This window comes from Neovison vison, chromosome 1 (genome assembly GCF_020171115.1).
Source record: "Neovison vison isolate M4711 chromosome 1, ASM_NN_V1, whole genome shotgun sequence".
NCBI classification, from domain to species: Eukaryota; Metazoa; Chordata; class Mammalia; order Carnivora; family Mustelidae; genus Neogale; species Neogale vison.
Genome location: NC_058091.1, coordinates 126,703,377 through 126,728,324, shown reverse-complemented (window position 1 = coordinate 126,728,324; position 24,948 = coordinate 126,703,377). Strand labels below are relative to the sequence as shown.

General features: G+C 48.1%; 1 protein-coding gene across 3 annotated transcripts in view; it reads left to right on the top strand.

Annotated features, from left to right (window-relative positions):
- SLC22A23 (solute carrier family 22 member 23) overlaps positions 1-24,948 on the top strand; it is a 171,798-nt gene that overhangs the window by 33,800 nt on the left and 113,050 nt on the right. For 2 of the 3 annotated variants that reach the window (XM_044258093.1, XM_044258083.1), the window contains exons 2-3: positions 4,732-4,835; positions 10,568-10,722. In XM_044258093.1, coding sequence (XP_044114028.1) covers positions 4,732-4,835; positions 10,568-10,722 — 259 coding nt within the window. Of the gene's footprint in view, positions 1-4,731; positions 4,836-10,567; positions 10,723-16,030; positions 16,264-24,948 lie in introns of those variants that run through there. The other variant, XM_044258104.1, reaches the window with a different exon arrangement.

Below are 24,948 nucleotides of genomic sequence, written 5' to 3'. Positions count from 1 at the left end.
GTTAAATAAATCATTTAAGCAGTAATTTGCATAACTTAAATAAGTTAAATGAATAGTAATTAAGTAGTAAGAGTTAAACTTCTACTAGATTATAAAATCTCTGAATTTTTTCCTTAGGTAGGTTTTTGTTTTTTTTTTTTAAATTCCCCTTAGTTTTTATCTTTAGGGATTTCATTTCCACTTCAAAGCTGGCCAAGTTATCTGCTTTCTTCCAATATTTTTATGTTCTTGTTTTACACTTACTTTTTCATAGAGTTTATTCTTGTTGAAAATAAGGTTATTTTCCTTGTGTCATATTTATTTTTGTATCTTCTTTGGAAATTTCATTAGTTTCCTTGATGAGTATTTTTCTACTCTGGCAAGTCAAGCAGTGAGATCATTCCTTTCAAAATAATGTAAATTTTATTTCTTTTATCTTGTCCTTAAACCATACAGATAGAAAAATGGTCTGCCAGATTTCCAGATTTTCCATAACCTCTGCCTTTTTTTTTTTTTTTTAATGGAACACATGGAGCTAAAATTGAAACCACTTTTTGGGGTCATCTGTCTCACTGTTTAGTCATGGCTGGCAAGTGTCCTGTGGCATCACCAAAGACTGTCGCTGGTCTTGGGATGATGGCAAAGAGAGCAAGCCCAAGATTATGAAATGGGGCCACGACTTTAACACTTTTATGCTTGTGTTAAACCTGCTGATGAAGTGTTAACATGCCTAATTAGGGGGTTGTTTTCATTGTTCTGTGGGGAATGGATTTGAGGGAGGCTGGAGTTAATACATGGAGAGGCTCCTGTGAGTTCAGGAAGAGAGAATGGTGGCATGGCCCACATCCTGTTTTCACCCTACAAGCTCCATCCCAAGGAAGCTGAATCAGGAACAAGGGTACAACGTGCAGATAACAGAAGCTACTCTAGGTATTTAAGGAGATTGGGACGGAATACAGGGAAACAGTATTCACTAAACTGCAGGAGCAGCTGCAGACTGGGCCTCCAGTAGGTGTCCTAGAACAACTCCCCAGAACTAGCGTGCCTCTGGAATCGGGTCACAGTGAGGGGGCCAGGGAGTCAGGAGGTCACCCTCCAACCGCTGGCTCAAGAGGATGCCCGAGCCCACTCCAGACCAAACCCCGGCAGATCTGAACAGCAGAGTGGATGTCCCTTGTGGTCCCTGCTGCTCAGTCGTCCTAATGCAAGTCATCCCCAAACTTAGATCTAGGCGGTCTGCTGGAAGTTACCTTGGGGTGTGCAGCTGATGGCCCGAACATAAACCCCATTAGAAATGTAGCTGGGAGGGAGTTTGGAAGTGGTGTCTTTAGCCTTCCGGCTCCCACTGTGGGAATGCCCTCGCTACCCCGTCTAGCTCAGTCAGGCTGCCTGGGGTGAAGCTGGAGTTCAGGCAGCAGGTGCGGGATATGTTGGAAAGGAAGAATCCTCTGGATTTGGTGGTTGATGGGGTGGTGTGCAGAGGCTGGAGAGGCAAGCGTCACACCAGAGACAAAGCCCAGTGTACATTGTAGATTTTTAGAAGTCTCTTAATCCCTGCTTAGCGAAGTGGCCAATGGCCCTATCTTATCAGGAGCGTGAGAACAAATTTTAAGAGCAAAGATGATCTCAAAGCTTCCTCATACTTCTGACGTTCTTTGGGAGCTATTATTGTGTCTGAACACATTTTGTCTTCCCAGCTCTTGTTTGTCAATCTGGGAGGTTGAAGTCAAACAAAGGGAGACCGTCCTACAGGATTCTGCCGGCCCTCCCCTCCCCCGCTTCTAGAATGTGCCTCCAGGATGGTGTTTCAGACAGATCCCCAGGCGAGAGGAAGCTTATCACGGGAAGCCTAGAGTTAGTTTGCTTGTTGACTTAAGAGATGTTGTCCAGTCTTGTGCGGGAATGAGGCCATGGGGATGCAGCCGGCTGCCCTACCCCGGGCTTCCCGCCCCTCTCCGAGGCTGAGAGAGCACTGCTTGGGGACGCTTTGGGCCAAGCTTCCTCTCCCCACTGGCCGTGGGAGCAGTTCTGTCTGTCTTCTCTGTTTTTTAGTTTAGTTTAGTTTTGTTCCCCTCCGGCATTGTTAATTGATAGAAGTTGTGCGATGGAGTGACCACGAGATGTCTTACTAGGTAGCAACTAAAGCTGCCCAAGGTCGGGTAGGGGTATTGCTCACGTGGCTGAGTTCACAACAGTATCGGCGTTTCCCCTCAAAGTCCCTGAACGCTTTTATTAAAATCTCTTGTGTCTCCGGGCCATCTAATCTAAGCATAATGTGCTCTTTGCATCCCTTACCCTCAGATAAACTCATCAATGGGAAGTCTGGGGGGAGGTGTGAGCGAGTGGTTCTCCGTCCCCTCTGCACCCTAAGCCGGCAGCTGGTGGCCGCCTCCGCAGCAGCCGGGGGGACCAGGTCCCTCTCCCGCCAAGAATGTGCCACACCGGGTGCAGGACCGCGTGATGTGATTGGGGTGGTCACGATTCCAGGTGTTGGTGTTGTAAGCACCTCTTCTTCAGGTTATCCAGGTGTGCTTAGAGATGGGGCTCTTACTCTTGGAACTGACTACTTCATGGGCAGGGTCCTGTGCTGGGCGGAGAGGAGAGCAGTCCATCCAGAAATGGCAGGAGACACAGGATCGACACACACAGTTAGTTAGGTGCTGTAACTCCCATGAGAAGTCAGGACCTGCATTTCTCAAGCTGGGTACCACCCTAAAAGGTGTTTTCTTAAAAACGTATTTACTCCTACAAACAATATACAGATGACTATTGATTAGGCCACTGATAGTCTCCTCGTGCAGTCCTGCGTCTGCAGCGCAAGACAACAGCACCATTGTGTGTGTTTCGTGCAGTGTTTGGCTGCATCCCGCTCGTGGAGAGTTGGCTAAACCCCAGCCCAGGACTGCAGAGCTCATTCATCCTCTTCTGAGTGACAGGGAAATGGCAGGACAGGGCTGGCCACTGGTTCCCAGGCTTGAGCGGACCCCAGAATCGCCTGGAAGGCTTGCACACTGCATTCCTGTGCCTTACCCCTGGAGTTCTCACTCTGCGTGTCTGGGGTAGAGCCCAAGAATTTATATTTCCAGCATGTTCCCACGTGATGCCAGGGCTGCCGGCCGCTGGATCGCATTTTGAGGACCACTGGAGTGGACACAGGAGAAGGTTCACCCTCTGAAGAACTCCTGTATCTGAATTCTTACTATTCTGTGAAACCAGCAGTGCCTGCTCCCCAGACACATGAATCATTCTTGACGAGAACCATGCCCACACCACCCTTTGGTGACAGGGTCCCATGCAGTCTGTGCCTCCCTTTTCCCAAGCCTGGCATTGGACATCCCTTTGGAAGCAGATGGGTAGAGGAGTAAGTTACTCTCCCCAGGCCTCTGGAGTCTGGAAAGTCAAACATGCCTTGGGTGCATCAGTGAGCAAATATGTGTCCCAAGGAGCCCGGGGGATGGTGTGACAGGAGGCTGCCTTCTGGCTTTGTCCAGGCCAGGCGCTTCCATCTGTGGTGGCCAGTGCAGAAGCATGTTGAAGTCAAGACCCACAGCTAAAGCTCGAGGATGGGGGGTGCTCCATCGTGCTTACCAGAAGTTTGAAAACAGAGAGCAGGACCAGAGCTTACAGTGCCCTGTAAGGATCCCCTGCATTATATTCTGGGTCTCAAGAAGGACAGACAAGGGGCCAGGGGGACAATTTGAGTAAGATAAAGCTAAGATCAGGTTTCACCCCAACAAATCCTGCTTCTGACATTTCCATCCCCTCTACCTCGATGTGCATCTTCCCATCTCCACTGACCTGAAGTTCTTTAGCCACTTATTTCTACCAGGAGGAGGACATTCAGTGGGGTGATATGGGGCGGGGGGCTACAAGCTTCATAGTGTCACCAGCCAAGACCCTGCCCATTTGTTCCTGAAGCCAGGATGTAAGCTGTTTGGGGATCTGAGCACCCTTTCTTCATAGGTCTTCCGCTTGGACGCACATCACTTCCAGGGAACAAATGTGGGTTTGTCTCCTGCTTCTGCAAAAGGACGACAAAAACTTGGAGACTTGTTTTATTTATTTATTTATTTATTTATTTATTTTATTGAACAATAAAACTGAATTGTAAGAAGAGGTTAAATGTTATATTCATGAATTGATTGGCTTTCCCTTCAGGTGGAGCAGATAGCTTTAGAATGGAATAAGGGGAAACAGAAGGGACATTTAAGAGAGAGAGAGAGAGAATGCTTTTCAAATGATATTTCAACATTAACTGTTAACTTTGTGTTTAAGACTACCTACAAAGTGTGGGGGAGGTCTTGGGGATGGAAACACAGAAGTTGCTTTTCATCGCCTTGTGTCACGATCCCCTGTGCCAGAAGTTGGCAGGGTCTTCTGTTCTCTGGGCGAGTGCCAGTTCTGTGGGTGAGAAGGGGTGCTGGCCACAGGGACCATCCAGTCTTCTCGGTTAAGGTCCTTTGGTAGCTGGGGCAGAAGAACACATGACCCTGACATTTCCTGGGGTGCTGCTTGCAGACATTTATAATCTGTCCCAGACTAAAACATTACACTGCCTTTTGTGGGCAAATTCTTTTTCTCATTGTAGAATTTCAAACCCACTGAAGGGAGGTCTTTCCATGGTATGTGTGACTTGGTGCTACGAAGGGGGTCCTGCCCCTTGCTATAGTGATTGTATTGCCCTTGTGATTAACTGTAGCTGGCCTCTGTGTATGTTTCTCTCTGATTTATTTTCTATTTGCCCCTCTCTAGTGGGATCTTGTGTGTGATAATGCCTGGAAGGTCCATATCGCTAAGTTCTCCTTACTGGTTGGATTAATCTTTGGCTACCTAATAACTGGATGCATTGCTGACTGGTGAGTACCAACGTGCCCGCTGCCCGAACCTTTGGAAGCCACAGCAAGCCTTTGCTGGCTAAAGAAGAGTGGTCAGTGTTAGCTTACTGTTACTGAGTCTTTTCTCGTCCCTAGTGTTGGTGCTGCCACAGAGGGCCAAAGCCGTCACCTGAAGAACTCAGAACTAAGAGCCTTGGCCAGTGCATATAACCACCCCTTTCCAAGGAGAATTTAAATTGATTGCAATTTTCCAGCCGTGAGAATCTAGCAACACCTGCATGCAACACAGCCCCACCTGCTCCTGGTGTTTACTGTTTAGTCATAGGTTCAAGGGCATAGGTTCAAGGCTCTGTGGAGGTACATATACAAGATGCATCGAAAAAAATGGGGAGGGGATGAGCTAGAGACTCTACCCACATGATCCAAATGGCTAGGGCGGTGCCGATGGGCATCTCGAAACACCACCCAGATTGCAGACAGGCACAGTTCTACAGTTGGCTTGGCCAGGAGACGCTTCTGCAGGGCCCCTGGGGAGCCGGACCTTGGCAAGTGGACGGCATTTGGATAACGGGTGGGTACTGCAGGCAGAGGGAGGGTGGTGGCCAGAGGTGAGAATGAATATGCTTTACTTGGGTGGGTAGGGAGTTCTTCGTGCCTGGAGCGAAGCGTGTGGTTCATGACAAAGTGATAAGGTTAGGAAGACAGAGAAGGGTCGTGAAGAGAGTTACAGTAACAGTAACGATGACGATGGCAACAGTATTAGCAGCAGCCACTTCCTGATTGACTATTGTTGCCAGGCATGATGCTAAACATTTCCACACATTAAAGTATCTCATCCTCAGAGCACCCCTGGTAAGTAGGTACGATTTAGTATCTGTTTACAGTGGAAAAACAGAAGCACAAGAGTCTAAGTAAAAATCCCTAAGTTCACTCAGATTTCAGGTTGGAGAGTCCAGATTTGAACCGAAGCCCAGTGGCTCCCGAGTGTGTCACACTCTTCACGAGTGTGCGACAGCCCCCTGTGTTCACGAAGGCCACAGTGAGCACACGTCTGAGCAGGGAGGCCCAGCGCCCAGGGTTCATGGGGGTTTCCAGTAACGGGGCTGCTCCAGAAGAAAGGTGTGGGGTTGCCGGCCCCTCTCCCCGACCTTGACGTTCTTTTATCTTTAAAAGAACTTTCTGTGACTAAGGACAACTTGAACCCAGTGACATCGCAAGGGCCAAGAGTGATTTGGAGCAAACCGCTTCCATCTGTGGCTTTGCTCTGCATTTACCCCCGTTCCCTGGTTAGCTGACAGAGTGGGTTGAGGCACTCTGGCAAGAGCCTATATGGGGGTCGTGGGGCCCACAGAGGTTCTGAAACCACTCTCAGATTCTGGATGTTTCTTTCCAAAAGCAAACATCTATTTGGGAGTTGATTTGCATTTACAAGTAAGTGATTTCCTGTGTGTTCAGAATTTGCTTAATCATCATTTGTAAATGCTTCTTAAGGACACATTCCCTGGGAACAGCAACAGAGAAGCTGTCAGTGACCTCTGAAAACCTATACCAGGGCCCCCTGGAGGGACTTTTTTTCTTTCTTTTTCTTTTTTTGTGGGGGCAGGATCGGCAGTGGGGGGAAGTGGGGAGAGTGTAGTTTTTTTTTAACCAAATCCTTGAGCTTACAGGTTTTCAGAGCAAACTATACTAATCTGAAACGTACTCTAATTCCAGTATTTTAACCAGGAGGACTTTTGTTTTCCAGTATTTTGCACTGAAATAAGTTCGGGAGAGATACTAATGTAATCTATGCCACTTCTTTCTAAAAAATGCAGACTTGGCCGAGGTTTGGGTGTCCTTATTCAGTGACACCGTCGGGAAAGTTAATATGGACTTCCATGAATGGATCCGTCTATAATGGCTTAAACTTTTTAGAATTTGGTTTTGTGATTTCTTTTTTTTTTTTTTTTAATTTTTTTTGGTGGGCAGCTAAGCCAGGTTTCTTTAGCGACAACAAAGCTCCCAAGAAGGGAAGGGACCCCAGGGGCTTGCCAGAGAATTCTTACTTCTTGTGCATAGCTGCTGTGTGGCACCCCTGATCACACACGGGGCCCAGGGACAAAAGGGAGAGGGGGTTGGCGGTCTTCTCTTTAGGTCCCCAGAGCCACTGTTGCCTCTGTGGTCCACTGTGCGTGGGCAGGGGGTCCCCAGAGAGGCAGGGCCGCCTGCTTTGTGCTGCGGTGCTGGAACATCTAGAGTGGACTTTAGTTCCAGTTTGAAAGTTTGGTGTTTTCCACCCTTTATTTATTCATTTATTTTTGACCGTTGACTCCTTGCTGGGGCTGTGCCGAAAGGGAAATAAGCACATTTAGAGGGAACTCCAGACCTCACAGCTGTTAGCACCCGTGTCATGGCGGCATGGGGAAGTTGATGAGGTCAGAGGTTAAGTTTCGAAGACTGAAGTCAGCACATAGTGAAACTCCAGTAAGACACTTTTTTATATAATTTTTTTTTTTACTTTTTTATATAATTTTTTAAAAAATTAATCTCTGCACCCAATGTGGGGCTTGAACTCATGACCCTGAGAATCGACAGTCACATGCCCTACAGGCTGAACCAGCCAGGAGCCCCGGGACACTTTTTTCTTTAAAAAGTTACAGTGTCTCATCCACGTCTTGCTTGGGGATCTACGTCCTGTGCTGTCCTATGCGTGTTAGCTTAGATGTTTGGGAGGGAGCAGCCTGCCCATGCCCCTGCTGAGCGAGCTCCCTTCCCTCCAGTATTGGTTCTATTATGGGATGTTGCATGCCTCTCCCTCGAGGAGCCCTCTGCATCCTGTCCAGTTGGCCCCGGGCCCTGGCCTTTTGAGGCTGTGCCAGAGGGGACCCCTTGCCCTCTAGCTCCTGGCTGAGGCTGGCCAAGGGCAGCGAACACCAGCTGGAGGTTTGAGAGAGAGAGATGAGAGTTGGGAGGCCATTTTTGTCTCCAGCTGGGTCTTTGCAAGGCTGCCAGGGGCTGGCTGCCTCCCGCTCAGGGCCCCTCCACACACCACGCCTCTCTTTCTGAGTTCCAAGACCATCGTTCCCGTTTCCGTCGCCAGCCCCAAGGTTTCTCTCACAGCTTGCCCAGCCTTTTGCAAATAATCCCTTTACTGAAATCTCCTCAGATCACTCTTTTTACGTGGGGTATCTCCTTCCTGCCGAGACCCTCTATTATTTCCCTATGGCTACTGTGATGAGTTTGCACACACACGGTGGCCTGCATTTATTCACTTACGGTTCTGTAGTTCACACGAGGCTAAAATCAAGGTGCCAGCAGGGTTGTATTTCTGGAGGCTCCAGGAAGGGATCCTCTTCCTCACTTTTTCCAGCTTCCAGCAACTGCCCACACTCCTTGGCTCATGGCCCCTTTCCTAGCTAGCCGCAGAGCCTGCAGTGACAGCTGCTGCTCTCGTCGCCATCTCTCCGTTCCCTGCGGCCGGAAGAGGATTTCCACGTACTTAGATTGGATCCACCGGAATCGTCACCTGGGCTCAGGGTCTGTAACCTCTTTTGCAGCTGCAGAGCCCATTTCCCCCATGCAGGGTGACATATGCACAGGCTCTGAGCAGTAGGACGTGGACAGCCATGAGAGCCACTACCCGGCCCACTTTAACTCCCACCTCTGTGTTCATGGATTTCGGAGTGTGGTTTTGTCTGTCATCTCTGAGGGGACGCCGCTCTGAAGGAAGCCAGTTCACGCTAAAACTCCAATGACCATAACGTTTGCTGAGTGCCCACTACATCACCTGCACATCTCCACACCTGACGTTTGCCCCCTAGATCCTAAAAACAATTTGTATTATTTACTGATGTTAGGAACCATTTGGGAGGGAGAGATTTAGAGCAGTTTCTACAAGTTAAAAAACAAACAAAACAAAAACCACAACGATCTTTTCTAAAGTATCGGAAAAGGGCAAACCATGTTTGGGAGGCATCCAGACTATAGACGTGTAGGGAGGAATCATATGAGCTAAACCGTTAACTATTTGCTCTGTGGAATGCATTGCACCTATATCCATCACCTCTCTTAATGATCTCAGTAACACTGTGAAGTCAGACAGTGATCCCCATTTTACAGACAAGGAAGGGGAAATAACAATGGAGAAGTTAGATCTCAGCTTTGTTTTTAAGAGACCAGCTAAGTCATATTCCAAATTTATTTCTTTAAGTGAATTGGGTTTGCATAAAACAACCTATAGAGTCTTCCGTGACAAGGGCTTAAGGATCCCGGCACCAGTCAAGAGAAGTAATGCCTAAAAACTCTGAAAAGAGGGTTGACTCACATCAGCTTTGAGTTCGTAGCCCTGGCCTCATCTCACTAAACCCGTGTGACTGACAAGATTGGTTAGAAGCCTAAGAAATGATGAATGAAATTGTGCTCTGTTGTTCCCTCCCCCAAATTTTCTCCAAATTACATCTGTTTCTTTCACAGGACATGCGTTACTAAGTATTTGCTTCTTTCTTAACAGCTTTATTGTGAGATAACTTACATACCATGAAGCTCACCCATTTTAAGGTGTAATTCAGGGAATTTTAGTATGTAGACAGAGCGATAGAACCGTCACCACACTCTAAATGTAAAACACTTCCATCACCTTGAAGGGGAATCTTGTGTTCACTTCCAATCGTTCCCCATTCTTACCCCAAGCCCTGGGGCACGAATCTACCTTTATGTTTTTATTTGTCGTGAGACTGTCACAAGGATGTGTAGGCGAGTTTAAGCCATATGGCTACTCTGTAGGTGTTTGGGGTGCCGGATGTAGATTTTTTTTTCCCCTTGGCAGATACTCCAGTTTTTCTGTGAGCTATCCTTCCAGTTCAAGCTGGATTTATTATAGTAATTTGTGTGGTGGAGAGTGCCCCCCCTGCCCCCGCCATGAGCTGATGAAGGAAAAGGTGGAAAGATACTTTGGGAAGGATGGACGACAACTAGTGACCCCTCATTCCCTGGGACCACCCCCTCTGCCCTGCCAGCCACACCTAGAAGCACATCGCCCCCTAGTGGTCGCTGGTCTCGCACCAGCGTGCTCTGTAACCCGCCAACTTTGCGTGAGCGCTGCCCTTTCCCGAAACATAGTTGGCCGGGTTCTTTCCAAGCCCCTTGCTGCCTGGTGGCCTTCACTTCCAGGTCAACACTCCTAAGTTAAAGTTCAGACTCTCTTAGTTTAGTCTGTGATCCCTTTAAAACTATTTCTCATCTTGTAGCTGAAACAGGTCAGCAGCTGTCGGGTCCTGGACTCTGATAGCCTCCCTGGGAGGTCAGGTAGGACTAGTTAACAGCCCAGAGAAAGGAAATGAAGTGACTTGGCTCAGTGTGTTTGTGTTGACTCTGCAGCCAATTCCAAAGGTCAGCGATTTCTCAAGACGTTGTGTGCTGGGTGTGTCAAGGTTTGTGTTTAGGGAGTTATTATTGATTTTGTTACTCTTGCCTTGGATCATCCCTCTTTACCCTCAGAAAGAGACTTACAAAGAGGAATTGAGTCTCTGTCTCAATTCCATTTGGTAGCTGTTTGGACTTCTGCCCCCTTTTGTTCAAAGCAAGTTTTTGGGCTGAATTGACCCAGAGGGCCTCTCCACTCTAGATCCACCAGATGGGGTCTGGATGCCACAGAGCCTTTTAATCTAGGACTCATTCCACATCTGTTGATCGCTGGCTGGATACTGGGGGTCAGCGTCGAGCATTGCAGCCCTGTCTAACGATGCTTCCTCATTTTTTCCCCTCTCCATATGCAGGGTCGGCCGGCGGCCTGTGCTGCTGTTTTCCATCATCTTCATTCTGATCTTTGGACTAACCGTGGCACTGTCCGTGAATGTGACAATGTTCAGCACACTCAGGTTCTTTGAAGGATTCTGCTTGGCTGGAATAATTCTTACCTTGTATGCATTACGTAAGTAGGAGCCTTCACGACTGTCTTGAAGAAATTCGTTGGCAGTATTGCTCTGCGTGCTGGTGGTTTGGGATGGCAGTCTTTTGGAAGCACAAACTTCAGTGGTCTCAGCAGTTCCTAAAAAGTTTTCTCAGGCAGTGTCACCCAACACTCTGTCCTGGTTTCCAGTTCGGGCTCAGGGCTCACTGCAGGACATGGAGGGTTCACATAATTGCTTGGAGAAGTGGGGGACCGCCCATAGCTGATATGGAGGGGCTTTTGCTTCCCTCCAGAATTTTCTGGGTTCACATTCTGTGCACTTCCAAATCCAGTGTATAATCGGACATTCTGCACTTGGTTCCAGAACATACCAAGTACTGCTACTGTTGGATCTGGGCTCAGCATTCTCTTGGGTGCTTTAAGAGTTCTCATTTTTTTTCTCTAAGTTTATATAGAGCCCAACGTTCCCACAGTCTCCTGTGTCCACCTGTAGCCTTATATGGTCTGGACTTGAGCCCTCATCATTGGTACTGGACGGGCAGATCTCAGCATTGTTAGTATTTGGGGTGAAGAAAAATGTCCTCCACTGATCTAACACATTTGTTGGCTATATTAATTCCTTTGTCAGGCATGGTTATATCTCATTTCTTTGTAGCTGATGTTTACTAAAACAGTCACAAACTCCTAGGGAGGAGGAAGGTTGTGGGTTTGATGTTTTACTTATTTTCTGGCTTTATACTTTTCAGTTACCTTGTGGGAAGATGTTAGGAATAACGTAAAGTGATTTTTAATATATTTTGCCTGCTTCTTGCCTTCTGACAACATGGGTAGGAGTCCCATGAAGACAATGCCCAGTAGTTCTGATTCTCCTAGATTTGCATATTATAGACTCAGTAATACTTTTCAGGTAACCTGAATGTTTGTTCCTGGTTGTAGAGAATAGAAGTAGAATAAATTTGTAACATCGTTTTATTAGTCACAGAGGAGGAATGAGCATAGAGAAAGGTGGCAGATGTGTTCTTCCCAATCTACAGTTGGCGGTTTTGTCCTCCTCTTCCAACAACGAACTGAATTGTCCTTTCTTGGAAATCACCGTTTCCGGTTTATTTGTATTTATTTTGGAATCCTTGTTTCCAGCAGGGAGGTGTTCTTTAGGAATATATGTGTTCAAGGTCAGTGGGTCTGGGTGTTGGCTGTTTGGAGGTTTTGTTTCTTTGAACCGACCACATGGACATCAGGCTTGAATGTTCCCAGACAAAATGCCAGTGCCCATGTTGGCCTCACCTTCCCCCACCCAAGGTCCGTGCACACAGTCCATGTGTGTGGAGGAGGAGGTGGTTCTGTGCTCTTTTCTGGAGGAGAGCCCTGGCTGTGTTCTCAGACCCTCGCCTGCCCCACACATGTGCAGGCGTGATGGGTTTTCTCCTCAGGCAGCATCCTTGAGAGGGGCTCCTGGTTCCCACAGGACTAGGTCAAGCCAGCGCATCCTCATGTATGCCATTAATGGAGATGGCTCTGCGCGTGGACAGAATAGAAGAACTCCGCTCAGGCATGGGGCAGGGAGCATTACCTCTGTGTCACCAGCCCAGTGCATCTCAGACGCAGAGGCAAAGTGATGATGGAAAGCTGCTTGAAGCCAAGATGGCATCCCAGTTCTGTCTTGCATGTTAACCTCTAGTGGTTGGCTGAGGCTTCCAGAAAACACAGAGAACACTTTGGAAGACACTTCAGGACTCCCTGGGGGAGGGCACCCAGAGGTCTCGGCCATGTCTGCGGGCGATAAGGAAGGAGGGTGGGGAGGGCTGCGCGAGGCTGGCCCCCATCCCCACCCTCTCCCTGATTTAAGCCAGAGCTGGAGAGAATTTCTCCTGACCTGCATGGTTGCTGCCTCACGTAGAACTGTTTCACTGACATCCATTGTGACATCATGCCCTCAGCCCTGTGAAACCCATCACTGTGGTACTGTGAGAAAAGAAGCTGAGGATGCGTTTTCACGAGATTGCATAGTGAGCGCTTTAGGCTAGAACGTTCTCTGTGGAAGAGTGTCCTTCTCCCAGGAAACTGCTTTGCTTTGATCTTGTATGCACAGAGTCCCATAACCTGGTCATCTGTAAACTTGTTTCTGTAAAGGGCCAGAGAATAAGCAGTTTAGGTTTTGCAGGTCTCTACAGCAGCTGCTTGACTCTGCCACCATAGGGGGGAAAGTGACCATAAATGATATGTAAATGAATAGGTGTGGCTGTGTTCCAATAAAACTTTACTTAACTGAAACAGAAGGTGGGCCAGGTTTGACCAGCGAACCATGATGTTTCAGCACTGATACAAGTGAGTCTCTGTCTTTCCACTGGCTTCTAAGGAGCTCCAAAACTTAGAATTGAATCCAGCCGTGTATATGACGAGCTGACAAGCTAGGCTTTAAATTCTGGCCTCTCTCCTAATTTCATCTGAACTTTCCTCCCTTCATTTCTCCTTTGTCCCATTTTCCTATTTCCATAATGCAAGTGCTACTTCACTGTGTGTATTTGTGCCAGGAGCCTTACATTTTTTTTTCCTTCTGAAATGAAGCAGGGCATAAATAAATAATTATGTTTTCTTAAATTGGGATTACAAGTCAAACATCCTGACAAATATCATGGCAGTGAAAATTTCCAAGTATCAACCTGCCACCCACTGTCTGAGTTAATACAGTATCTAAAGGAACAAAGTTAGAATAAAGCAAAATATGTCAGTGAGTACTTAGAGTTCATTGAGGGAATATGGAAACAATAAATTGGAAGGAGGTTGGTAATGGCAGAGGAGCTATAGAAATGAACTTGTAAGGGGCAGCCAGGATTGGGTTAGGGTAGGAGATGTGCTGGGCTGGGATAGCCCATCTCTGGCAATTTTAGGCAAAGACAGAGACTGGTGATGAGAAGTTAAGAGGCAGGCTCCCGGTCAGGAGGGAGGCTGTGCCTGAATTTCCAAATTAGTGCACTTGCTAGGGTTTTATACACGGGTAGTACATACTTAGGAACTCGTTTTGCTTAAAGGAAAGTATTGATAACCCCGGTCACAGGGTCGAAGTATTTATTGACTCTAAAGAAAAGTTTTTAAATTGGGGACATTGATTATTTGGAAAATGCATTTTTAATGATCCCGACGTTTTCTTTTTTCTTCCCCTTCAGCCATACGGTCTTTTTTTTTTTTTTTAATCTCACTTAATGCATCTGCTGGAAAGGCTTGTACTTTCTCAGAAGAGATCTGGGGATCATTCTTTTTTAGTCCCGCAGGTGCTTGGCAATGGAAGCAAGGGAAGTAATGATTTCTGCAGATTTTATTTCTTGTGTAGCCTGCCGTGCAGGTGGACTCTTAGTTTTGTGAAATGCTGCTGACTTGTGAAAGTTTTCAGCTCTACGTACAGGGTTGCCAGAGGTTTTTTCCCCCCTGCCTTGGAATTTTTCTAAGGTGCATTTCCGTGAAATACGCTGTCCTTTAAACTTCAAGTCATCAAAGGGAGACGTGGTTGGGTAATTAGGGCATAAAATAGAGATTATTGGTATCTTTCCCAGGAGTCTTCACACAGAAGCAGGGTGCACGCTGGTGAGTGCACCCTGGCAGGAACTAGAGAGAACCAGCAAAGGTGGATGGCTTTGTTTCTGTCTGGGAGGCCATTGAGAAACAGTGAAATAACTAAACACACTTTGGCTAAGTCAGTGACTTCATTGTATCTCTTCGCCTCGGGACCAGGAAACACACACACACACACTCACAACACACACACGCACGCACAAAAGGTAGGGGAGAAAACATTGACTCTGCTGGGCAAAAGGCAGGGAGCCACAGACTGAGACAAGAATCAGTGGATCATGTTTCCTTATTTGATTACAAAAATGAAGCCTTATCAAAAACTAAAGAAATAGTCGCTTCTCCATACAGGCTGACATGATGTGTTGTGGTATGAATGCTTTCTCAAATGAGGACTCATAACATCATAGATGGGGAAACACAGTATTGTTTCAGATGTATCTTTCTTCAAAAGAAGCCCATGAGAGATTATTGCTTTTTAAGTTAATTTGATGTTAGATGTAATAAGTCTTATGAGAGAGACATTATCTTTTTTTAATATAAATAGTTTTTCTAGTTTCTCTCTTCATTTGATCTCTGTCTTCCCCCTTCCCATCATTGACAACCTTCCCCCACCAAAAACCCCAGTCTGAAATAATGAGCACTCCTTTCTGCTGGCGGAGACCATATCTTAGTTACTTTGGGTGAATGAGCATCACTTCTTTGTTCTGTTTTTGGATCTGACAGCAGTGCACAATTTCCTTGAAAACTGCTCTCCGAGCTTCACGTTCTCATTATAATAACCCTCCTTCAACCCAGTCAGCCTAAATTACTGGATGAATTTTACACATCATCGAGCAGTGACCAGAAATGTCACAGGCGACTAAGTTCCTGAGTCTTTTGCAAGATGAGAAGCCAAGTCTAATTGGTAACTAGACTTGGAAAGGTCCTGAGTTTGCTCTGGGCAGGGTGGTGTTCTCCGTCTCACATGGCACGGATGAGTCTAGCCTCTCACTGAAGTTGTTGAGTAATTCCTAATGGGCTGGTGTAGGGCGACGCTTCCTCACTCCACAGATTTCTGTAATTTGATGTCTTTCTGAACTATTACTCCCCAAAACATATTTCAGTCAGCTGGCTTGTTAAGCATCAAAGTCATGTTGTATATTTGCGAGAAAAAAAAAAAAAATGGATGGAGCCAGAACTCTTCCAAGAGTGAGTTGCTGAACTGTGGGATGCAAAGAACGGTGATTCGCACTGTCCGGTACAAGTGACTTTCCACTGGCTGTGGCTCACTTCCCTGGGGAGCACATATTTGTGCTGCATTTGGGTGAAGGGACAGTTTCACGGGAACGCGTGCTTGGTCACCATCGCCTCTATCTGTCCTCTCTCACCTCTCCCCGGCTTCAGATTCCTGGCCCTCCCCAGAGCAGCAGGACAGAGAGCCCGCACCCCGTTCTTCTGGTGGGACCGGCTCTACTGACACGGCTTTTTTCCACAAAGGAAATGAGTCACGGTTTACCAAAAGCCTTTGACAAATGCTTTTTTTTTTTTTTTTTCTTAAGCCTCAGAAGAATTTTAGTTTTCTACCAGGTTCAGACTGGAGTAGCTAAGAAATCAGAACAGACTGAGGTTTCTGTCTGCACCAGACTCTCTCTCCACTGGAAGCTTTTCTCACCCTGCAGGCAGACTGAAAAGCAAAGGAATTGATATATACGGAAGGAAAAAAAAAAAAAAGTAATGAAGAATTTGTCCTCTGCCTCTCTGTCTTCCCCCTGCCCCACCTCAGGGGAACCGTAGCTCCTGGGATGGCCGCAGAGGATTGAGTCCTTTGAAGCTCCTGATACGTGAGCTCCGGCCCCTGGGAGACCAGATGGCATGGTGGCCACTCAGAGCCGTGCTTCTCGTTGGCCTGACCCTCCAGGAGTGAGTCGTCCAGCAGAGAGCCAGAAAATGCCACTGACAACTAATTTTTCTCAAACATCAAGTAAAACATGAATGAGCTTCTCTACCCCTCCTTACGTGTTAGCCCAAACTTGAGTTTATATTGAGACTTTCCTCAGGGGGAAAAATAAATACAATGTATGTCTGAAGAGCATGTAAGGAGTTATCGCCTCCCTTGCGGGTGAAGGTGGAACACGGGGCTCGTCCTCAGAGCCGCCACTGAGACCCACAAACCCAGTGTGCCTCTGTCCCAAGGTTTGGGCGAGGCAGCATATGTATATTGCCTCAAGATAGGTAGGCTTCAGAGCACCTCTTTCTTGGGATGTTTTAAATTTGCAGGATAGTCTTGTCTTCAAATGAGAGGGAAAAACAGAAATTTTGATACCTGGCATTTTGAAATTAGAATATGTGAATGCCTTTTCCATGCAGTGGAACATGCTATAAAAGCTGTGTGTGATTCCTTCAGGACTGGTTTTCCCCATATTGGAATTTTCAGGGTGCTTCCATTGAAGCAAATCAGTTCGCCACACTAACAGGGAGTAGAAAGGTCTGGAAATCGGGAGATCCGAGCGATGGTGTGCGCGCTGCCGTGGACCGGGTCTGGGTCAGTGGCAAGCTGCTTTATCTATAGGCTTCTGTCTTCCCTGGCTCTCAAGTCAGGGCACAGCCTCTCCCGCTACGTCCTGGGGAGCCATGCGATCCCTTCCTGGACCCATTTGTGGGGAACATGGATGGGAAACAACAACACCACCAACCCCCTGTGGCTCCTCTATGACAACATTTACTACTGCTCTAACGGTACGGCAGTAACCACCAAACCAAATGGAAAACCACTGGCCTCTACTGTACCTTCTCTTGAATTCTAAGCTGTGCTTCAGTGGGGTTGGGCGGGGGGGCATGAAGCCGGGCAAGTGGGCGTGGCCCTTGAATGCTATGACTGTATCATGGCAGGAAAACTCTGCTTTGGATGGTTTATGTTTTGGGCTTGGGTGACCTTCTTGGAAACACAGGACTACTTTCTCCTTCACTCATTCACTTGGCAAATAGGTGAGTACTTACAGGGGCACACTGCGAGGTTTACGGGGACACTGTCAGGTGCTGGGCACACAGAGGCAGACACACCTGCCTGTGCTCCGGGACACTCACAGGTTAGTGGGTAACGATGCAGGGACAGGCCCTGGTTGAAGTGAGAGCGTCAGAAAGCGATCCATGGATATGCGTTTGGTGGGGCCAAGGGGAGTGGGTGTTTGCTGCTTACACTGGGTGCTCAGAAGCCAGAGTGCGTAGTACGCCCTGGGTCCTGTGGTTGGGAAGGAAGCTGGGACCGTGCACAAAGGTCTTCTCCATGACCCCAGGACAGCGCCAAGCTCACAAAGGGTCTCCAGCAAGAAAGGCAAAGCTTTATGTGCTCTGGGGGATCACTCGGGCTGCAGCAGAGGAGAGCAGACCAAGGAAGAAGACCATGCTCGAAGCCGGGAGGCTGTTGCAGGATCCAGGTGAGGAAGGAGAAGATTCTGAGGAAGGCTGTGGACATAAGGAGGGAGAAATAAGGAGACGCAGTCCACAGTCTAGCCGACTGAAGAAAGGGGTGAAGGATGGGCGGGGGACAGATGACCAACTTGGACAGGTGGATGGATTTCCCTCCCACTGGTAGGGCTAGGGTGCAGCCCAGGCATCCTGATTCCAGGTCCTGTAGATTTGGAAGCTCCTGGCCACTCCCTTCCTCTGGCGGGTTTGGCAGGGGAAGATGACACATTCAGTTCAGATCTGATGACTTGGTGGTGCCTTCGGGGTTGCCAAGGCACTTGATTCTGCAAGTGAATGAGTGACTCTTCAGAAGTTCAGGAGCAAGGTCTGCATGTCCTCAGCATCTCTCTGCAGTTAAGGGCCGTGGCATAACTGAGATCACCCAGAGATTGTGTAACATGGGCAATAAATGGGCGGAGGTAAAAGAACCAGTTGGGGGAGATGGGAGGGGATAGCCTGAGAAGCGAGTGGAAAGTCTGAATAGGCTGATGCCCAGGGAGCTAGGGAAGGGGCCGAGCTGGGTGTCAGATGATGCAAGATCAGGATTGAGAAATGTCCATCGGATGAAGCAATGATTGCCCAGTAGGGCAGAGGCGACTAGAGCAAAAGCAACTGTCGTTCAATTTAGTGATTAATGTAATTGACACGATTTCAAGCATAGGTTTTACTTAGTGTTTTCCCCACAGGAGTATTGTCTTATCCTGATGTCAAGTATTTGAGAAAGAAAATAACTTTTTTTTTAATCGTAGTTAAAAGTACATAAGCATAAAATTTACCATTTCACCGTTAAGTGTACAGTTCAGTGGCTTAATAAGCACATCCACATTGCTGCACAAGAAAATCCCTTTTAACAGTGGTGAATGTTCATTAAAACTGGGTAGAAAAAATTGAACTGGAAGGCAGATCTGTAATGACTGTTTTTCCTTGAAGTCACCTGAAACGGTTCATTTTCCCGGCTCGGTAACTAGGCATTCAGAGCTGCCGTGAATTGGAGATGCAGTTCTGTTCTCCCCATGATGCTATGTTGCTCACACTGAAGGCAGCGTCTGAAGACCGCACCCATTCTCCTTCCCGTGCACACGTACACACACGCGTGTGCGAGCACATATCAGCAGTGGAGAAGCCCCTGGGAGGGCATCCCAATGTGGGTTGCGAGCTGTGCCTCACCACTCCCCCACTGGGATCTTGTGCCAGGGGGACTTAACAACTCAACCCATTTTTCTCACCTCTGAAGACTGGTGCAGAGGGGAATGCCTGTGACCTCCATCTGCAGATCTCAGCCCAGAGAAAGGGGGGCATGGTCCTTGGGTGCCTGTACCTTGCCACGTGGCAGCCGCCATTCTGCCGAAAGCAGACATCCTGTGTTGGGACAGTCAACGCTTTTCTCTTCCAGGAGGGCCTTCTCAGGTGAGGGCCTCTCTGAGCTCACAGCAAGCTTGGAAAACTTAGTTAAAGAGGAACTTCAGTCTGGGGCTGGATCCCAGCTTAGGGTCCCATAGGAGGATAACTTGGAGGTCGGAGGGGCCAAGAATCTGCTTCATGAGCATTTCTCCAGTGGCTGGCTTAATAAAGTGCTTCTCCTGTAACATCCATTCAAAGCTCCATAGCCTGCATTTTAAAAGCCCTAACTGCTTTGGGAAGCATTGGAAGAAGGTAATAAACTAAAGGAAAAATTCTCCTGGATGAATTGTACGTAGGGACCTTGTCTCTTTTGTGAGAAGGATGTGAGTACCTGAGTATCCAGTGCCCGACTACTTGTTGAGAAAAAGAGTAGGGTAGTGGTAGCCATTTTCAAGATTTATCTCACACATATTCCAAAAACCTCCCTTTCCCTTCCCTGAAAGTGCCTGTATACATTTTCTCTGTAGTTTTGTTAGCTCAGGAAACTTGTTCACTGTCCCTTAGTGCAGCTATTGGCCTGTTGTGATCCTGCTGTTCTCCATGTTCTGCCATGACATCTCCATGCCCCAAAGCAGATACACTTTAGGGCTCAAGTGAGGTTCCGGATGCCTGCCAAGGAGGGACAGATTGCTGTCCCCTGCATGGCCCTCCTCCTTGTCTTTGGAAGCTGAAAGGGGCTTGTGTCCCTTCTAACCTGTGCCTTTTGAAAAGGAAAAGCTATCCAGCCGCCACCTTCTGCTTGCTGGTCCAAGAACACGTAAGATTGGACAGTATTGGAGGCGAGATGATGGATAGCACCTGGTTTTCTTTGTTGGTTTCACTGCCCTCTCTGGAGAAGTGTTCCTTCCACAGGAACGAGCCCCAAACCCAGCATCCAGGCCTTTAGGGACCAGGCATCTGAGGCTGGGCTGAGCTGAGTTAGGCTCACTCCCGGATTGTGGGGACCTGTTCAGCTCTTCTCCGTGGAACCCAGCAAGCTCCGTGATTGGAACCCCTGCAGGCCGAGACTCTGGACATGGTGATACTCTGTGACGCTGGACTCCCAGGGCCTCTAGGCATCTTTAAAGCTGTGCTCTCTGCCCCAATAGAAACCAGTCTTGGGGAGTCTGAAGAGCCAGGGCAGAATTACAGCTGGGTCGGATGCCCCAGAAGAAGACCACAGGGCCTCTCTGGGCACCCTTCTCCAGCGGCCCCTGTGTGGGGCTCCCTCTGAGCTCCCGCATGGAACACAGTGCTGGGGAAGTGATGGGTCCCTGACTGAGGGCTGCTGTTCTGCTGTTCTCTGTCTCTTCCTCCTTCCATGGGGCCTTTGACGATTCTCCTCGAGAAGTGTACTTTGTGTCTTTTTGTCCAACCAGAGTCTGTTCTGCCTGTTCTTCTTTGAGAGCCGAAAGGTGCTTGTGTCCCTTCCAAACTGTGCCTTTTGAAAGCATCAAGGCTTGATTTTTGCTCTGTGCCAGGCCTGGGAAGGGGCTCAGAACTCTCTCCAAGCCTTGGTCCGGGTGGGGGCGGGGAGGAGTTAGAGCTCTTTCCTTTTGCCCCAGCGCACGCCCCCGCACTCTCTCACAGCACTTTTACTTAAGAAAGGGAGAACTTGGGCTAGTTCTGGTGTGACTTGGAATTTCTGACCACGCTTTGCTGACATCTGTGCGATTTGTCAAGCTGACATTGCTGTCTTTATGTGGAAGGCCCTGGGCTCAGACTGTAGAGGCGAAAAGGGCTCCTGAGATGGGGCAGCGTGTGGGCATCCAGACAAGTTGCCAAGTTGATGAATATTCTTGGCGTGTGTGTGTGTGTGCGTGTGCGTGTGTGTGTGTGCTGGGGAGGGCATGTGACTGCTTGACCTTAGTATATGGGAGGTGGTGCTGGGAGGCCACCTGGCCCTTGGCCCCTGGCCATTCTCACCGTCTGGCTGGCCTCAGAGGCTTACACCACTCCCTCAGTCAAATGGATGGATGGATGGATGGGCGGATGGACAAGCAGATAACCTCACTGTTTTCCTTTTAGAAGGAACCACAGACAGCTCTGATGAGCAAGGGTTAGACAGAGCAGCTGAGAGGAACCTTGCATGCTGACCTCCCTCTTCACGCCCCCCAGCACGTGCCTGGCGTGTAGGGAGCATAGTGCTGGCAGCTGAGGAGTATGTTGATGTTAAGGAGTAAAAAGGAGAAACTGAGGAGGTCGTGATGACAATTGTTTGATAACAATAATAAGGTATTTATTGAGTGTTTTCTAAGTTCAGATACTGTGCTAAGTTACACTTCCATATACTCCCCCACACATGTATTTTACATTTCCTACTAACTGTATAAAGTAAATCCTACTAATGGCCCCATTTTACAGATAAGGAAACTGAGTCGCTATTCCCTGGACCTTATCTACTTCACTAGCGGGACCTTCAAGCAGGAACTAACACTTCCTGGACTTTTACAGTGTACACGGATGCTGTGCCAAGTGCAATAGAAGTATTTTATCCACCCCACGATTCTGTGTGTGGGCACCATTACTTTCCCCATTTTATGAGTGGAAACCTGACATGTAGGGGAGGAAGCCTGCCTAAGTTCCCACCGCGGAGTCCGAGGATCCCCGGGAGTGGAAGTCAGGTGTGTGTGACTCCAGTATCTGTGACTGTAACTCTTGGGTCGTTTTGAAGAATGCCCTTTTTCCTTGTCTTAAAATATGTTAATATAAAATTATTTAAATGTATACAAAATATCCCGTAGGGAGTTTGCATTAGTTCTTATAATTTCTAAATAACTATAAGAGCAAAATGTTAACAACCTCCAGCTTGAAAGCCAGCACAATCCAAATTAATAGCGGTGCTTTCGTGTGACGGATGGTGGTCTTTCCATGAAACACAATCACCGCTCACCCTTGTTGGGTTAAATAGCAGAAAGACACAGCTTCCAATTTAATTTCATATTTAATCTATTTTGGCATTTGGACTTGAAACATTCCAGTGTACATGATGCCTTTTCATGTAATTTTGCCATCTAAAACGATGTTAACTATGCGTGGGCTTTGCCCGCACGGACCCCTCAAACTGCCCATCCCAGCAGTGCTCAAGGACCATGCCTCAGTCACTCACCTTAACGAGGGGGCCTCCCCAACCTGGCTACTTCTCTTGAAGATATAGTTAGATCTGTGGCATTATTAAAACATTAAGTAAATAGATATTTAATCCATTTATGACTGGAAACCTTCATAGCTGCCTGTTTCCCAGGACTCTTGTGCTAATGAACTTGGCTTTTACAGAGCTGGCAAGTGCAAAACTCACGTCCTCTGCCTGACACCAGGCTCCGCTGAGGTCCGGTGCATATGCCGTCACACACACGTGACCACGTAGTTCTCCTGCCATGGTCTGCAAAGCCTGTATTTGCGCAGCCTGGCGTGGTGACATTTGGCCTTTGTGGGTGTACTTCCACATGCAGATGTGGACTTAGACATCTCAGGCCCACCCGGGGTCACAGGCTACTCCTCTAGATAAGCCAGGGTCCACTTACGTTAATACAGGCTAAGATTTTCATTAATATAGGCTAAGATTTTCGTTGACACTAAAATGTAGAATTTTAAAATTCTTGTAGACTGCCAAGAATGCATCCACAGGTGGCCACAGTCCTCCTACCCTGCTTCAGAACTCGGTGTTCTAGAGCGTGGTCCCACTGGAGTGACCCACTCTCCACTGTCCTCCTCCTTGCTGCCCTCCATGCCCACTTCATTACTGTGCTGACCGCTTGGCTGAGACCTGCTCCCTCTCCCCCGTCCCTTTCATGGTTCAGCTTCTGCTCCAGCTCCCTGGCCTCGCTCTCCAGCATGCTGCAGAGGAGGCATCTTCCCAAGCCTGACCTCGGTCCCTCTCCCTGAGGAGCCTGGCCAGCATGGATATGACCTCTCTCCGGTAGGGGGCCGGGCTGAGATGCAGCCAATGAGGAGCTGGGAAGGTTTTCCCAAAGAGCTTAGGCCAAGGGGACACGATGTTTGGGCAGTGGAGAGCCATCACCTGCTTTTTGTTCTCCATTTTGGGGAGATAACTCTGGGGCTCATTCTCTCCCTGACCCATGGGCTGCCAAAAGGCAATCCTAGTTTGCACCATCTAACAAGTCTGACAGAGGAATTTCCCCCTTTGATGTCAATGGCATCCCTGGCCGAAGCTGCATGGAGAACTCATCTTCCAGATCTGTGCTTCCCAGAAATGAAATTTATCCAAACCATTCCTTTCCTTCATGGTTTTGGCACTGAAAAGATGGTGGTCTTAGGAATTCTCGTGCTGCTTCCTTGTGTTCTAGATGGTTTCTTGAGTCTCACGCACATAGAGCCTATGAGCCACGTATCAGGATTGCTTTAGAACTTTCACGTGAGTTTGGAATCGTCAGGGAGCATCCCGTGACTCTAGGATTGCATGAATCTCATTCTTTAAAAGGGTTTAGTGGAATTACTGAAGGCACCAGCCAGTGAGGCCCACGCTGAAGTCACGGGCTGCCCCGGAGCCCAAGTCCCATTTTTCCCTTTGTAATCATTACCCAAGAACACGGTGCTGTTCGCTGAGCTGTTCGAGGTTGGATCTGATTTTCCATGTCCTTCGTGGGGTCACTGGAGGGTCTTATTTCATGTTCTCTTCAGGGGATAATTGCTCTTTTGCTGTTTTGCCAAGCTCTCCTTTTTGGCATTTTTCCTTTTGGTCTTGTGACGGTGGAAGCGAATGTTTGCACAGTTGGCTTTTCCACTCCCTCGCGGCCGCTCAGGTGTCTGTGCAGAGCGGGGAGAGGGGGCCGTCCAGGGTGCAGGCGAGGCCACCTCGGGCGGGTGCAGGATCACCTTCGCTTCCGTCCGCGCTTTGAAAGGGGATCATAACTTGGAATGAAAGAACAAATGACAACCTGAGGACAACTAACCTTCTGAAAAGGTATGCAGGCAGCCCTGTGGTGTCTTCAGATATTGAAAATTATGAGGAAAGGTTTATAAACCCGAACCGGAAGCATTTGGGCAAATGAGGAGGAACAAAGCTGTTGCGTGTCTCTGTTAAAAAAGAAAAAGGAAAACAAATGGGAAAACGCAGGTTGCTTTTTTCTGTCCCGTTCTCACGCACATGTCATCCCATGAGACAAGATGAGTCGATCATAATAAACCATTTCCTTTTTTAAAGATTTATTTATTTATTTTGGAGGGAGGGATGGAGAGATGGAGGAAGAGAGAGAGAGAGAGCAGGGGGAGGGGCTGAAGGAGAGAGAGGGAGAGACTCCCAAGCAGAGCCCAAGCTAAGCAGGGAACCCGACTCGAGGCTCAGTCTTATGACACTGAGTTCACGACCTGCGGTGACACCAAGATTCAGTCGCTGAACTGACTGAGCCACCTGGGTGCCCCTTAAATGATTTCTAAAGAGGTTTGCACCAGAGCTTTCTGAGAGAACTTGCTGTAACGACGGACATGTTCTCCGCCTGCACTGGCCAGCGCTCTAACCACGTCACACTGGAGATGTGGCTAGCCTGACTGAGGAGCTGAATCTGGAACTTTTGTTCCTTTTAATTAGTTAAATTTAAATAGCGCCAGGTGGCTGGTGATCCACCGTATTGGAGGATCCGCTAGAAACATGGCATTGAGTCATCTCTGTACAATTTAGATCATCAATTTTGACTGCCCTGCCAAGTTCTAAACTCATCTGTCCAGCTGCCTAGTGGCTAGTCCATAGGCATTTCAGTTCCGTTGTGGCCGACACAGCACCGTCATCCTCCCACAAGCTCAAAACTCCTGCTCCCTGGTCTTCTCCAGTCTCTGTGAGGAGAACCGCCCCCCCATGCAGAGGTGTTCCAGTCGCCCCTTCTGCCCTCACTCGTGATC